This window comes from Rhinolophus hipposideros (assembly GCF_964194185.1).
Source record: "Rhinolophus hipposideros genome assembly, chromosome: 8".
Classification (NCBI taxonomy): domain Eukaryota; kingdom Metazoa; phylum Chordata; class Mammalia; order Chiroptera; family Rhinolophidae; genus Rhinolophus; species Rhinolophus hipposideros.
In genome coordinates, this window is record NC_138054.1 from 88,858,645 (window position 1) to 88,875,875 (window position 17,231).

At 41.6% G+C, this 17,231-nt stretch overlaps 1 protein-coding gene across 14 annotated transcripts in view; it reads right to left on the minus strand.

Annotated features, from left to right (window-relative positions):
* KIF1B (kinesin family member 1B) overlaps window positions 1-17,231 on the minus strand; it is a 136,075-nt gene that overhangs the window by 34,544 nt on the left and 84,300 nt on the right. For 9 of the 14 annotated variants that reach the window (XM_081054985.1, XM_081054983.1, XM_081054980.1 and 6 more), the window contains 6 exons: window positions 10,448-10,541; window positions 9,366-9,514; window positions 7,858-8,036; window positions 7,034-7,171; window positions 5,626-5,874; window positions 676-794 (listed from right to left, as the gene is read on the minus strand). In XM_081054985.1, coding sequence (XP_080911111.1) covers window positions 676-794; window positions 5,626-5,874; window positions 7,034-7,171; window positions 7,858-8,036; window positions 9,366-9,514; window positions 10,448-10,541 — 928 coding nt within the window. The remainder of the gene's footprint in view (window positions 1-675; window positions 795-5,625; window positions 5,875-7,033; window positions 7,172-7,857; window positions 8,037-9,365; window positions 9,515-10,447; window positions 10,542-17,231) is intronic. The other 5 variants (XM_081054974.1, XM_081054973.1, XM_081054971.1 and 2 more) reach the window with 1 other exon arrangement.

Consider the following 17,231-nt stretch of genomic DNA (forward strand, 5'->3'; position numbering starts at 1 on the left):
GCACCCTCTACAGCTAAGATTGTGAATAACGGCTCTCCCTGGAGCTGGGCCGCCCTGAGCTGCCATGGGCTGCTGTGTGCTGCCAGGAGTGGCAGGTGGCCAGTGTAAGTGGCCGGCAGCCAGCGTGAGCAGCCGGCAGCCGGCGAGGGCTGCTGTGAACTGGCGACCAACTGCCTCAGCCGGTGGGGAGCACAAGGCTCATAATACCAGCATGTGCCCTACAACTAGACTGAGAAACTACGGCTTGAACCAAAGTGCGGGGTGAGGGGGAAGGCAGAAGAAGGGGAAAAAAAAAAAAGAAACATCTAAAAGTGCCCTGAGAGAAAATTAGCCAAGAAAAAGTCCAGAAAATCCTCTGTTACTTCCAACGCAGTTCAGATATATTATTTACAATGCAAATGACTTTTATAAAGTTGATCAAAGAGTTGTTCTTCATGTTAAAGGAAATCCCTTTACCCCATTATTCCCCAATAGCAGGAGCCCAGACTAAACAGAATCTATTCCTGATACAATACTTGGGAACAGTATTAGGGAGGAAGGCTTTCTCCAAGACAGACAGACAGACACACACACACGGCCATTTGCATGTGGAACTGCAGCGTGGCCCAGACAGAACTGGCCTGCTTTGTCTCCAGGCAGAATCTACAGCTCTCATTTCAGAAGAGAGTCACCTACCTGCAATGGCCTGTACAGCCACTCGCAGAAATCCCCGCACTTCTCCCTTCTCACTGACGATGGCTACCCTGTGAATCAGGGGCACCGGGTACAGCAGGTTGCTCAGGTAAACGAATGCCCTAGAGACAGCAACCGGAAGACAAACACCTGAGCATCCCACAGACAGAAGCTGCCCGCCAGACTGCCCGAGAGGATCTTCATGAAACTGAGCTGGCTTCTAGGCTCTGTCTTAAGTTCCCATCTCTGTCTGTACTCTCAGACCACCTCCAGGTGTCACCTTTCAGCCCAGATGTAAATGCTTAGTACGGCAGTTGACAGAGACCAGCTCACACCAAATTCCTCTCTATAAAAATTACTACTGTAGGTAGCAGAGTAACCATTGGAGGAAGAGTTTCAAGATACTGCTCTACGAATATAGCTAAGGATGGGGTAAAGGAAGCCCAATAAAGAGCTTAACCTTTTAATGTGAGGAATTACAAAGAGGTTTGTTTCATTTTCCAAACAGATAAAACAGAAATCTGGTGACAAAAAAGGCAGGGGAATGTGACTGAAATACAGTTAACAGTTCTCAAACAGCTTTTAAGTCACAGCATTACGGGTCTTTATTTTCACTCTAAGAAACAACCCTTATCTTTAGGCAGGGTGACTGACGAATATGGGCAGAGAAGCTACGCAGCCAGAAGTTTCTGTGTAGCGAGCTTATAGGGCACTCTGGATGGCCATGGGCATCAAGATAAATGCGAAGGGGGAAGACGACAGCTGAGTGCTAAGGGGAGCTTTTGCTCCCAGGGTCCAAAACCTAATTCAGAAATGCATATACAAAAGGTTAACTTACACACCTAACATTATCTATTTCAAAGGAACTTGCAAAGTCCTATCACATTTGTACTTTTTTCTTATTTTATAGCTATTGATTTTTCTTTTTAAGCAATTAAAAACTGGTGATCACAAAGCTTAACAACGTTCATTCCCATTAGTGGATGGGAAACAATCTAGGTCCAACTGTTACTGCTGTCTTCCCACTTAGTATATGCTGATCTTTGCACACAAGAGTAAACATTTGCGCCAAGAAGTCAAACAGAACTAATTGTGATACATAGGCCTGATTCTTTTCCTGCTCTGAAATCAACTTTAAAACAAAGAGATGAAGATGAGTGGATTCATGGCATTTCAACTTAAAGTAATGAAAACAATTCTAAAAATAGACAAAATACACCACAGAAAAACAAATGTTAAAACTTTAAGACATTAATGAAATATAAATGAAAAGTATAACAAAAATAACTGCAAGTGAACATTAAATCAGATCAAATGATATCTACTTCCCTTTCAGTCTGCTTCAAAGATGGGGGAGGGCAATGCCAAGAAACGGGGTTAAAGCTTTGTTGTATAAAAATGAAAAAATGAAAGGTCTTCTCAAAAAATTACCAACAAGACTCTCAAACATCAAGCTCTGTGACAGTTTAAAGACTAAGGTTTTGGCATAAGGTACCAAATGGATAATTTCACTTCCAAAGTCAGCACACATACAAGACCACCGTCACCTCTTAATGGCATTCCAGCCAGACTTGCCCACTTTCAATGCCTCGGCCATTAGAGAGCCATCACACATGTCTGTCCCTGCCTGGAGTCCTCTCTGAATTCTACTACCCACCCACGTCATGCCTTTGATTTCATATCTTCAGGTCTTATTCCAAATACTGCTCTCTCATGACAGGTCCCCCCAATGTTAGATGATCTCAGTAATACACATGCTTCCGTCATTGCTATGATTTACATGTACTTATGTGATTATTTAATTTGTGCGTCTCACCCACCAGACTGTAAACCCCTAAGGGCAGGAACCATGTCTGGTCTTGTTAGCCACTGGTGAGTGACTGAACATCCACGTACATAAGTAAACGGGAAAATGATTTGTCCTCTAAGTACAGGTAGAAGGTTTTCCAGAAAAATGGGTTACACCAGGGTTAGAGAAGCAAAGCCTTCCCCGTTTATGCTAGGTTAATTTTTCAAAGTTACATTCATAATGGATATTAACTATACAGAAAATGTTTACATTCTTAACTACACTTAAAACACACACACATACACACACACTACAATAAAGTACTGTTTGAGCACACATTAAGACAAGAATCTCCTTTCTGTGTATGGCAATGGCTATTCCAAATATAAGAAAACAGAAGTATTCTTATAGCTTTCCCTTTTTAGAAAGGACAATTCTGTAAGTATGTGGCAGTGGCAGAGGCATCAATGCTGTTTAAAAACTCTCCTTTGAAGTTTTTGAACTGGAATTTGAATAATTACTCTGAATTCTTGAGAGGCCTTATACCTTGACCTAGCAGACTGAAGGAGAACAGGGATGAAAGAGGAAAAGACATAAAGGATACATTAGCAGAAAGGTCTGTGGAATTACATCAAAAAGGGAAACAAATGTTGTCAACGTAAAGAAAAAGCAGCATGATTGTGGTTCTAGGTACAGAGAGAATGTGAGTTCAGTACTTACACCACAGAATAACCAGTTTTGCCCCTTTTAACCCAGAAGAGTACCTGAAATATTTTACATTTCGCCCCAAATTATGGTGGATGCTTTGTAACATCCCAGCATGCCATAAGAGAATAGCTAAAGGGACAAGCTCTTTTAATTTGTATATAAAATTTCACGAGAGGCAGCCAAGGAACAAAACTAATAAATGGAATTTCACAAGAAACTGGAAATGTTTACAAGTGAGTTGTATTTGCAATAACATGCCCACAGAGGAAACCCAATCCTGGGAGTCACAAGAACAGGAAAGAAGTTATTCCTCTTACATGTGCAATGACCACTACCTAACCAGGTGATGTTAATTTTGTTTGTAGATGAGAAAAGGAGGCAAGAATGAAAATAAAGAGCTGTCCTTCACTTTACTGACAGCTATGACTTTACCTCCTCCTCCCACCTCTTTCTTGCAAGGCAAAGCTAGTTATAGACCCTGGGAACCCAAATAAATGGAAGGGCCAATTCCTGAGACATAGCTACATAAATATTTTATTTGAAAATCAAAGTAGAGTGGCTTGCTTTATACCTACACTTAAATATCCTATGGAAAAAATGAATAAACGAGAGAGAAAATAAGCCAATAAATTTCCACATTAAGTGGGATTCTGCCTTAAGCGTTCCACACAGCTGACTCAAAATGCTTCTGTGTAGAACTCTTAACCAGGATGATCATTTTGCCAGTATGCATGATAGACCTCAAAGATAAAAGATATCTTTGAGGCTTTTTTTTCCTACCTAACTCTTCATTTTATACTTGAGAACCCAATAGGCCTGTTTATGTTGCCTGTCCTCAGTTAGGAACATAAGGTACCAAATGGATCCGCTGACAGTATGTCTTCCTGACATCAAGTGAGTGTCCTTCCCACTATGCCGTGTAAGATGATGCTACCGACCCCTCACTGTGCGACAGCGCGGGACTTAAGTGAGCGGTGTTAGAAGCTGTGCAACTGGTACCAGGACCAAGTAGTTGATGGATAGCAGCCTGGTTCTACCTTCTGACCATCTCAGAATAGGATGGAAACATGCTGAAGGTCACACACAGCCACAAAATAAAGCATCATGGCCCCATTGTTTGTACACAGAACTACATTTTCTCAATGTTAATATAAATCAGCTTCTCTGAAAGTCTAAGTATCTACTGCTGGCAATACACCAGTAGAAAACAATATTCATGGTTACATAATTCCTTTATGTTTATTTGTGGAAAAACTGAATGTCTCTTCGCCACTGTAAAACCCTGAGACTAATAATACAACCCAGTCATAACTGAGGCTTTTGTCTGTATCAAAAAGCTTTTATTTTCCCCCTTTCCATAACAGTGATTATTTCCTACATTATTTATTTAGTTCTCATCAGGTAACCAAGACCATACAATGAGCTGTTTTAGAATCTCATGTTTCTACTGGGTCAGGAGACTCAGTGCACTTTAATTTTTAGATAATTAGTGCCTATCCATTTATCACTGACATAATTCTCATATTTTTAAAGGGCTCCACAAAACGTGGTTCTAATGAACCATTTAGGTTAAATTTAATACCTTAAAACCTGGACCGCTTTTTGGTTAATCCAGTGAGCGCTGCACTGCTGAATCTGTAATTAAAATTACTTCAGCACGAAGCCTGGATGTGGACAAGGACGCCAGTGTTAGAGCACGTGCTCGCGTTGAGAGTGCCGCCGCCCTGACCGAAGGAGCCTGAGACAATGCCCGTTTGGGAAACCAAACTGAACAGAAAGCAGTTTCAGGCAGTGCTGAACAAACACTCATTGTTGACATTGTCAACAGATAATTGTAGGAGGCTCATCATTCTAAAGCCCATAGGTACAATTTCAGCAGAAGCTGAAGATCTACAGAGGCTCAGTGAAACTGGTCAAAGGGAGGCATCCATTTTAGACAAAAAGGAAACTTCGTGTTCCTGATTCTCTTTTGGATTCATAGACTAAACAAAAAATAAACGTGACCCTCCTCCTGAGTCCACTTTTGTCCTCTGGATTCCTGCTGGTGCCGCAAATCCTTTAGCCTAACCTTGGCCTTGCTCTGCTCTTCTCAGTTTCTCCCCAAAGCTTCCTCACTCACATTCCTACGTAAAGGAAACAACAGGCCACAGTACCATTCTTAGACCCTGCAACCTTTGACTCTTTGTTTTAATTAGTTTCTCCTCTGGGGTTTTCTCCTTCAGAAGAGTATTACTGGGCAATTTAAGACCAGGGGCACTCCGTGCAGTCTTCACACATCGCTGCAGCTGCTCCAAGGAGACAGAGTACCTCACAAGCGCTGCCTGAGGGCTCTCTCCAGCCAGCACAGTGGGTCATGAATTGCACTGGCTAAAGCGAGATCATCCAAAGTTGCACAAGGAGCCTCTTTAGAGCAAGAGCTGGTCCCTTTTTGCCTTTCTCACAATAACCTCACCAACCTTCCCACTAAAATGAACCATGGGGATCGGTCGTAAAACGGGTCATGCCCGTCACTGAAGAGGTCTGATCCCTCCTCCGTCCCCGCGTCAGAGCCGGTGTCATCCACGAATGCCTCGTCATCAAAATCCTCCATCTCATCTTGCTGCTCGTCAGCCAGCTCAGTGATGTCGGAATCGGCCGTGGAAAAAGTGGGGGAGGGTGTGCGGTCGGCAAGGCGCTCATTCACACAGCCATGGAAAATGGGGGAGCTAGACACCAGGTGAGACGCCGAGTGACACAGCCAGGGAGAGAGGAATAGTTGGTTAAACAGGAAGCTCCAGGTGCCAGCAGCACAGAACCCACTGAGGAATCAACACAATAAAAGCAAGTGGAAAAGCAAAAGGATAAAACAAGCACACATCATCTGGTTCAGGCAAAAAGGGAACGAAAGGACTGATCCTCAGACTAAGAAAAGCAAGGAAATACATGAGTAGTGTAGCCCAGGTAAATAACGTGCTGTAAAACGTTTCTATTCTCCAGGTTGCACAAGAGATCAGCAGCCAGGCCTCAGAGGAGCCACTCAACATTAGATGAAATAATAGGGTTACAAGTTTTATTCCAATGCCCACGTCATCTGGGAGCAGACAACAAAATGGATGAAATGGTCTATGGCAAAGCAAGTATGTGCCTTGCTTGGGTAAAATGTGATTGGTCAATTCATCTCTTTTAAAAACATTCCACTAGCAGAGCGGAGTGGAAAAGACTTTATCATCTATAAAACAGGATGACTTCAGTTCCTCTTTTTCACCCAGTTCCTTTAAAACTTTCAGTAAGTTTTTGCAATTGAAAAACAATTCAAATTATGAAATGATTAAGCTCAACACTTATAGTTCTCTGCTTTTTAAATGCTAAACCTCTCAGAACTTCGCTTATAGAAGCACCATTTGTTTTCATTAAATGTTGAAAAAGTAATGTATACAAAAAAAGAGGCTCAAAGGGTGCCATTAATTCACACTTGGCAAAGATGAATTGCTGTAAAAGAAAGTGAGGACATTTCAGATCAGAGAGGTTGCAGTCTGTAAGTTGTAAGTCATATGGTAACACTAAACTATGCAGGATACAAACATGGGTTCTTTTTCTTTTAAATCTACCTTGTTCAACTGGAAGACATTTTGTGAATGAGTTGAATGGCAGGGAAGACTACTGATTACTTTGAAAGCATGAGACTTAAAACAAATATGCATGTCGAATAAAACTGAAGGGAAATATACCATAAGACAGAGTGGTTGTGTACGAGTGGACGAGATTTTAAATGGGGCTTTTTTATACTCATTTTCTTTTATTTTCCTATAAAATCTACTGGAGTTTTAAACAATTAAAATAAAATCATTCATTTAAAAAGAAGACATCAATAAAATCATCACTTACCTTCCTACAAGTTTGAACCAATGGAACCGATCATAAAAGGGATCGCTGCCAGTCATGGTGGTTTCACTTTCATCTTGGGCACTGGAGGCCATCTCACCTGCCCTGTCATACATCTCTCGCATCAAATCCAGCCTCTGCCTACAGAATAAACACAAAGTGTACTGGGTTAATAGCACAAGATTGCATTCAAATTTCACTTTAGAAGTATCTTCCATGTGAGATTGTTTTTTAAAAAAAGAGCTGCTCTCACCATTCCATTTAATGATATTAAAAAGAATGAAGGCCAAAAGTACAGAAACCAAAACAGTATCCAGAATGTCTGAGTCTAGAGATAAGCCACCTAAAGTCAAGAATGGCCACCTAACCTCTACTGAGCCACAGGAGAAATGCAGCTCAATGGTGTATAACATCTCAAACACACTGAAACGGCAGTAAATATGTCACCATATTATGCAAAGGAAACTACGTTATAACTTCCCTGTTTATTATTGTTCATCCTGAAATCCAGGACAGAAAAGGTGAATAATTACTAGATCCAAAATAGGAATAGGTTATCATGAAACTGGAACGTTTAAAATGTAAGCGGGTCTGTGGAGGGTAAATTGAATCCCATCTACAAATGGCAATGGTGTTTGCGGAGTGGGATTCATTCACGCAGAGGTAAATGGATGGACAGTAGTTTCACTGGCCAACAACAGCATTTAGAGGCACAAAGCAGGAAGCGCCAGTGACATCACGGACAGGCGAGTTTGAGGGAAGCCACTTGAGCGATTTCTTATTACTTCCTACTAAATAGAACTAGCTTACGAATAACGTTTTCATACTTGAGTTTCTCCAGAGACCAATAATGTGTCGCGCCATTCTTCAGATCCTGGACTTCTACCGCCACCACTGTCCGAGGGAAAGGCCTGTCTTCCTGAGTTTTTTCCATCTCAGTGGGAAGTAATTCAGGAGGTAAAGGGGAGTACAACGTGTCAGTCAGCAGAACAAACTGAAACTGCACCTAAATGGAAAGAATAAACCATCAACAAACGGCCTTTTCGTTTTCAGCAAGTAAGCTTCAGAAGGAGGGGATATCATCAAGCCCAACAGAAAAGAAGTCAAACATATAGTATATGCTCAACAAACAGCTTGTGATTAACTGAAAAAAATGGCGACCTGTACACTAATCACAGACAATTATCCTGATTTCAAATTAAACTATTTAAAGAGTTTGCTTTCCTAGCCTAGCACAGAGTTTTTGCACAAACTGAAATCCCAATACATTTTGGTTGACTGAAAGAAGACTTTTGTACAACTTATCCAAAAGATGCGAGAATACATCTCTACGTCGTCTCTCGCTAATGGGGGGGGGTATGTCACAGTTTTCAGTTTTCATTTCAGAGGCTCACTACTACTCTTAAAAGTGTTTACTGTGTATAGGAAATGCTTTGCGTGCATCACGTGATTGATTCCTCACCACCACCTTACATTTTCACAACAAGTAGTAATTAAATGCTACATACAGCAGTAAGGAAAACGACGTAGTCCCCGCCTTCATTTAGTCCACTTGAAGAGAGGAGTAATTAACAACTAATTACAAAATGAGATGGGTGGCCGAGATTATGAATGAAGAGGAAATCTTATCCCTGTTTTACAGAGCTAGAATACAGCCCTAAGAGAAGATAATGCATTTTCCCCAAGTCGGGCAGTCTGTGCTCTCACCGACTACACAATACTGCCCCTCCCCGCTCTGTGACTTAGTAGTCAGGAGACTGTTCCACAGTGGGACATACAGAATATCCACTCCTTCAGCCCTCACAAACTCCCTGGGTGGCAGGCACCGCTATCAAGCCCATATCGTAGATGAGGGAATGGAGGCACAGGGCCACTAGTGTCAACACAACTAGGAGAGCTGGGGTTGGAAAACACATGCCCGTCCACCTCACAAAGCTGCCTCTCAGACCCTAGAAGAGGAGGGGACACATAGGACTTTAAGGTGCCAACTTAATGGTAGAAAACTAGAAAAAATTGAGATTTTCAGGAACCGTAGGGAAGCCTATGTCTACCAATGTTTCTCTAGTTCTCGTCAGGAATACAGTCTCCTTACTCCTAAAATACGCTAGAAAACACGGTATTTTAAAAATTGCATTTAACAAATACACAATTAGTACCTATTTTCCAGGCACGTACATATATTTTTTAAAAGTCATACGTAATATAAACCCGTTTCACAGCAAAACCCAGCTGATTCATCCATGGGAAGGCTCATTCAAGACAAGCACCATGAAGCCCGTCCAGCTCAGCTGGGCCTCCAGGTGGTCCACGTTCGCACGCCCTCCGCCCTCCGTACCTTCTTCTTTAATTCCACACTGATGGCGTTGGCCTCCTTCAGGTAAACGGCATTGCCCCAGAGCAAGTCCCTTAAAGAAGTAAACTGGTGCGACTTCCATTTCCGGAAGGCCCACTGGGCCAGCTCAAATTCGTGCTGTGTCCAAGGAACTGAAAGGGCAAACGGAGTGGATTCAGTGGTGACCACCCAAACGTAGAAATCGCATCGCTCCTCTACCCATCTCTTCTCAAGTTAAGGGATTTTCTAGTTTCTCTGCTTTTGTTTTTCTTATTTCTAAGGAAGCTTACTAAATTCTGTCAATATTATGACAGCTGTATATACATTTCAGAAAACTTTTAAAGATCCTGTTTATTTTAAAACAGTAGATTCCTCTTCCCTCTTTTTAAAAGATACATCTCTAACGTGTGAGTTATAATAAAGAAAACCCCGTTTTTACAATGTCATCTATATCTATTTTTTATTTCTAGTACAGGGAAAAAAAGATCTTATTTCACCTCGATATTAAACACTAAAGAATTTAGTACATAAATTAAGAGTTCCTTTAAAGTTAATATGGAGCCTTGAAATCACTGAGAGGTTGGGGTAGAGAAGCTAAATGTGGCAAACGTTTATACTGTATTATAAGGCAATAATTAACAAGTAAAGCTCTAATTCAGCTACGAAATTCTGGAAGAATTAAGACAGGTACATTTAATGTACAATGGTATATTCCAAAGTCCACTAGAAAATCCCTGACATAAACCATAAACCAGCAAATAGAACAACTTAAAGATTAAGCTCTGTGCTTATCTGCAACATATATATGCATTTCACATGTACAGTGATGTTGGACAGTATAAAGTAAACTGCCGAGAGATTTATACAAAGATGTGCTCACAAATCTTGTGTTCTGAGGAACACACTCCCACTCCCACCTCAGCATTGAGCATTCTTTTAAAAATCATCTTCAAAATGGCCCAGTAAAATGTGAATAAATGGTAGGGTCAACTACAACAGAATCCAGCTTTGGTCCCAGATAAAGGATTAATTTGATAATAGAGATCCAACAGACACACAGGAAAGTTCCAGTCTCGAGATTTCACCTTCTTCTTCCTCTTCCTCCTCTTCAGTTGTTTCTGCAGCTAGGGATCGAGTCTCGACCTGCTTCTGCAAGGCCTGCAACTTACTCTCATAGTCCTGAAGGAAAAGAGAGGAGATAACATGTAGGAGAGAGAGGAGACAAGTAGGAAGGAGAAGGAAAATAAAAGGAACACTGAGAAAGCAGAGAAAGCAAAAGACAACGGAAAGAGAAGATAAAGGCAGGAAGCAACAATAAAAAGACAGACATACAGAGAAATACTTGGGATTAAAAGCACACGAGGTAGTCTGTAATGGGTAAATGCTAAAAAAAATTAATAACTGCAGTTTTTCTCTCTCTCTACTCCCTCAGACTCGAGGTCTTTACTTGAGATTTGGTAGAGAAAGGGGGATTCTGTTGAAAAAAAAACCTGCATGTGTCCCTTAAATATGAAAATACATTTAAGTAGTACCTTTTCACATCAAGCAATTCCAGAGAAAAACAATACTGGGAAAGATTCCATTCACCAATATCAGCAATAGTTCCAATGATCTGCTGTCCGGATGGGAAAAAATTAGGACCGGAGACTCTGAAGCTCCCTATGGATGAAATACTACTATCTGTGCAGCTGTAGGATGAGTTTAGCCTTCAGGCAACCAAAGGATCACAGTGCTATTAGGACTAAAATAATCTACAGATTGCATTTAGTTATTTGAGAAAGACACTTTATTTTAAAATATACAAAAGGTACTGTTGTAACACAAATCAGATTTATCCTTCATTTCCCCATCTACTCCATACGTTCTCAATAAGGGTGATATCACCCCGAAGAGGACAAAAAAAGGTTCTTGAGGGATTAAAAAAAAAACTTACTCTTTTTATGTATAAAGCACAAATATACAGACAGTACGTAAACAAATATACTGTATATCTGAGGTTATCTGACGTATTAAAATTTCACAGTGGGAAGAGATTAGGAGGAAATAGTCTAAAAAATTTCCTCGGAATGTTGGTGAAAAAAGGCTTGTGTTTTTCTTGAAAATGAAACAAGTAAGGTTAAGAAAAGAGATCTTCGCATAGTAAAATACCAAATCATAGCATGAGCATAGCATTTTCAATATTGAGAGTGACCTTCTTACGGGCTGAGGTCTGACCACGTACTGTTTTCAGAGCTCTGAAATACCAATCAAATATCCCATGCTTACAGAGGTCCACTGAAAGCCTCGCTAGCAAACCCCATTACAGAAGGAGCTCCCAAGGGCAATGCTAAGAAAGATACAAATATTCTCAAGGCTCTAGTCATTTACCCTTTAATCTCATAAAGGAAGCTTTCTCTCTGTAGTGGAGCTGGCAGTGACCAAGAGCCAGTAATACAGCTTTACTAGATGTCTGAACACTTTTTAGGAGGCTATGTACTATGGCAAAAAAACCACCACAAACAACTAGCAGATAAAAGACTTGGGTTTTGCTTCTGGCATCTGCTCTTACTAGTCTTGTCATTCTGGGAAAGTTAAATCCTCTCTCCACCTCCGTTTCATCACCTGTAGGATTTGACCTGCCTGCCACACAGGACTGCAGGAAGGACCAAATGCTGAACTATTTCAAACACATGAGAAAGTCCTCTTAAATGGTATCAAAATGACAGGCAATGCTTTAAAACATTTATTTTCTAAGTAAACCTAGCACCCAGATCTTGATTTCTAAATATTTACCATTCCCCACTAAAAGGATCCAATATTCTTTGGGAAAAGGACTGATTCCAGGTTTGGAGCAAGAGAAGTATAAGAGGACCCCGGAATATCGGAATGTCGTGTGCCAGAAAGTGCGGAAGTACTCAAAGACCAATGGGGCCATTTCAAAAGGACACAGACTCCCACTGGCCAACAAGAATAACAAAAAAAGAATACAGCACATTCTTAGCATAAAACGGCTTCAAAAGTCCACAGTGACACTAAAAAGAGAAAAAGGGAAAGCTCTTCTTAGCAAAAAAAAAAAAAAAAAAAAAAAAAAAAAAAAAAAGCCAGTTAATAAATGCAGAGGAAATGACGATTAGAAAATCACTATATTGCAACCCCAGATGTAGTAACTGAATCAGACAGGAATCATTAAAAAATGCTAAAACAACTGTGTGAAAGGTGGATGGAAAGCACAATATTCACACAATTCCAAGTCCAACTCTGTTAATAAGAAAGAACTGGGAAACATCCTATTAACTCAATTTATTAAACTTTAACATTACCAATAATAGGTCAAATTGACATGTTATGTCTACTGATGTGATGCAATGGAAGTACATAATGTCACCTTTATCGCATTCTTATCACAAGAGCTTAATCTAAATCTAATCTTGAGGAAACAATCTGACAAATCAGAACGGGGCCTAGATTCTTCAAAAAACACCATAAAAGAAAACACCATAACCAAATGCAATATATAAACCTGGACTGGATCTTGGATTAACACACACACACACACACACACACACACTTATTTATATTTTTTAGACAATTAGGGAAATTTAAAAATGAACTGTATATTACATGACATTGATTCAGTATTAGATTTCTTGGATGGGTTAATGACATTAAGAGAATATCCTTGACACCAGGTTATACACACACAAGTATTTAGGAGTAAATTGTCATGATGTCTCCAACTTTCAAATGATTCAGGAAAAATATATAAATACGGGTATACAAAGGTTCATTGTGCTATTTTTTTTTTTTTCAGATTCTTGGTAGGTTGTGGAATGTTTCAAAATAAAAGGCTGGGGATGGGGGCAGGATTTTTCCTCCTGAAAAAACCTATTTATTATATGGGATTCTTTCAGCAAAAAGAGAAAGACTGCTGCTTTACCTAAAAATCATCAGGTGAAACAAAATGTTAATGTCTTAAAGATTTTTTGGTTTTGTTTTTCACTTCCCCCCAATTTTTTGTTATAGTAAATAAAATACACATAAAATTTACCATCTTAACCATTTTTAGGTGTACCGTTCAGTGGTGTGAAATACATTCATAATGTTGTATAACCACCACTATCATCCGTCTCCAGAACTCTTTTCATCTTGTAAAACTGAACCTCTATATCCATTATATACTTACTCCCCATTCCCTGCACTCCCCAGCAACCACCATTTCACTTTCTATGATTTTGACTACTCTAAGTATCTCGTGTGAGTGGAATCATACAGTTTTGCCTTTTTTGGTGATTGGCTTAATTCCGAGGACTTCTTCAAGAAGTTTACAGGCTGGTCAAACTACCAATGAAAACACCATCTTTAGATTCTGACAGTTAAGAGATGAGGATGACCTGCCCTAAAGGCTCTGGTTTGCTTTAGTGGCAGTGAAACTGACATAAAAAGGTTTCCCGGAATGCAATGGAGCTAAAACTTGAGCTGCATTTTGCTCAGGGCAATTTCTACCCCCAGTTAGCAGTCCAAATATCAACACCTTTTCTTGACTTGGCTTCCTCTTCCGCAAGCCAGGCTGCATATGAGCTTCCAACAAGGACATTTTTATGCCACCAGAAAGTCTCTAAGTGTTAGATTTTCCTACAGCAAATGGAGTAAGAGATTCAGATACTAATGTTCAGATACTACTGTTCATTTCATGGTGAAAACTAGGATAAATATCAAAAAGTACACCAAAAATTAATATATTTATCAGTAACCTTTTGTTACTGATCCTAACTACTGATCCTAAAGTCCTGGATAGTTCAATATGCCCCATATTTACAAAGGCACTGCGCTGGCTGTTCTCTCTTCTAGAATATTCTGTCTCATCTGCCCATTCTTGTTTTTAAGCTTACTTTGTGCCATAACTGTTCTTAACGTTTAACATGGATTATCTCAGTCTTCCCAATAACTCTCTGAAGATGGTACTATTGTTATCCTCATGTTAAAGAAGAAAAAGACTTCAAGAAATTAAGTAACTTTCCAAAGATCAGAGTTAGCAAGTAGTGGAAATGGGATTTGAACCCACCCTGGCAACTGGACTCCAGAGCGCGTTCTTTTAACCACTTTCCATCCGTTCATTCATTCACCAAATAAATACTCTTTGAACCCCTACTACATGCCAGGTGCTACGAATGCAGTGAGTCAGTTAAGACTAAAATCTCATTGGTGAAGGACACAATAAACAGTAAACAGATGCACTACACACTGTGATTTCAGTACAGAGAAGTACTACGAGGAAAAATAAAGAAAGGGAGGTGTTACGGCTAGTAGGGAGACGAGAGAAACAGGAAGGACACTTTTAGATTATGTGGTCGGGGAAGTTCTCTCCTTAGAGATAATTTAATCAGAGATTTAAGCAGGCTGGCGTGTTGAGATGTGTGGGGGGGAGATGTCTGTACTAATAGCACGTACAATGATCCTTGGGTGCAAAGCAGCCTAGTGTGTTTAAGGAAACACAAGAAAACTTGTGTGGGTGGGGCGAGGAGAAACAGGAAGGGTCAGAAATGCAGCTGAGGAGTCAGCTAGGGACTGGGTTATAAACGGCCTTATAGGCTTTGTAAGGACGATGGGTTTTATCCGAAGGGAAGCTTTTGGGGGGGTTCAGAGCTGGGAATACAGTCTAGTGTATGTTTTAAAAATATGATTCTCCGTGGAGAGTAGCCTGGGGGCTTGGAAGCAAGGCCAGGGGTCAGGAGGCCGCTGAAAGCCGTGTGGAGGAAGATGGTGGTGGCCTGGTCCAGAGTGTCAGCAACAAAGGTGGTGAAGAGAATGGAGCTGGGATATGGTTTACAGGCAGAGGAATGTTTGCTCTGGTTTAGATGTGAGGTGGCCAGTTAACTGTATGGATGGCAGGTCCTAGGTGTGCATCCAGAAGTCAGGGCAGAGGTCCAGGCTGGAGAGAGGCCATCTGAGGCTACCTCAGCAGAAGGGGGCGGGGCAGCAGTCTGCAGACAGACTGCCTGAGACCGGACCCGGGTCCCCACTTAGCAGCTGTGCAACAACGGGGACATATAGAAGATGGGAAGGACAACACCTACGTCACCGAGCAGAGCAGTCTGAGGACTCAATGACCACACACAGGTGTTTACTGGCGCACGTAAGTGCTCAATACGAGTTACTAGCGTCACCATCACCTGTGGGAACGTGGAAGGTAAAGCCACAGAAGGGCATGAGATCGCCCTTCTGGGCATGAGAACAGATACGGACATAGCCAATGTCGGTGGTCAGAGACCACGAAGGAGCAGCGAGTGAGGTCAGAGGAAAAGGTGAAGCCGAGAGAACAAAGTGTCCCAAGAAGTAAAAAGCAGGCAACTGTGTCAAACGCCAAACAGATTTAGTAAGATGAAGACTGAGAAATCTCCCCCAGATGTGTTACTGTGGAGATCTTTGGACCCTGCTTGCTACAAGTGGCTTCAGTGGTCAGGTGGAAACGAGAGTGAGTTCAAGCAAGAATGGGGAGAAGACACGGAAAAAAGCAATACAGGGAGGTGGACAAGTGTGACATAAGTACCAAAATCTCCCTCAAGGAGGATTTCTGTAAAAAGTTACAGAGAAACGGAGTGAGTTCACAGGCAACATGGGACTTTGTGTGGAAACTGGTGAAATGAAGCACGCATGCTGACAGGAATAATCCCGGAGAGAAACAGGATTTGTAAATGAGAAGGGGTTAGTGTACAGTAAGTCCTTGAAGAGGTGATGTAAGATGGAATGCAAGGAACAAGGAGCAAGGACAGTTCATCCACGAACAGGTGGGAAGGCCAAGTACAGGCACGGACGCATGAGGGATGCCGCAGAACTAGAAGTGGAAAAAAGGAAGTTTTCTTATGATTGCTTCTTTTCCTTAGTGAAACAAGATCTTCAGCTGAGAGCAAGGACAGCCACTTTTCCCGCCCTGAAGTGCCTGGGCGTAAACTGTCAGAGAACCCTGTATTGTTTCCTCACGGCATTTGCCACAAACACCCTGTATAACTACTGGTGTGACCGTCTGTCCAATGGCTGTCTCCTCCACAGCTCTGTGAACGTCAGAAGGCCAGAGATCTGTCATTCACCAGCATTTGGTGGCACACAACCATCTTCTAGCTCCAACAGTCAGATATTCATCTGCCAGTTACTAGTTCTCAAAGTGACTATCTTCTAGATCAGGGGCCGGCAAACTACCGCTGGTGACAAATCCAGCCCACCGCCTGTTTTTGTAAATATCATTTTATAGGAACAGAACACAGCCATGTCCATTCCTTTGCATATTGCCAAAGGCTGCTTCTCTGCTACAACAGCAGAGTTCTGTAGTTGTGACAAGAGACCACAGGGCCCACAAAGCCTAAACTATTTTCTACCATCTGCCAACTCCTGTTCTGGAACAATGGTTCTCAAAGGTGGTTGCTGAACCAGCAGCATCCCCATCACCTGAAACCTACCAGAAATGCACACTCTCAGGCCCCATCCCAGACCATTCGCATGAGAAACTCTGGGGGTGGGCTCAGCAATCTGCACTCCCATAAGCCCCCAGGGAATTCTGACTCACTATTCTGGGTGATGTGTGCAGATGAATGGTGAGGCGAACAAGGTGAGTTCAGATTCCAGGTGAGTTTACATTCTCATGGAAGAACCACACAAGTACACAGACAACCCCAGGTTATCATTATGGAATCAGTGAGAGCTTGCCTGGGGCAGGAAAAAGGGCATGTGAATGCAGATCCAGACAAGTTAAGCAGGATGAGAAAGGATTCCAGTCGTGAGGAAGTGCAAAAGCCCCGAGGTGAGAACAAACTCAGTGTTGTCAGGGAACCAAAGTCCAAGGTGCTTGCAGTGTGAGAACACCCTGAGATGAAGAGGGAGAGGCAGGCAAGAAGCCAA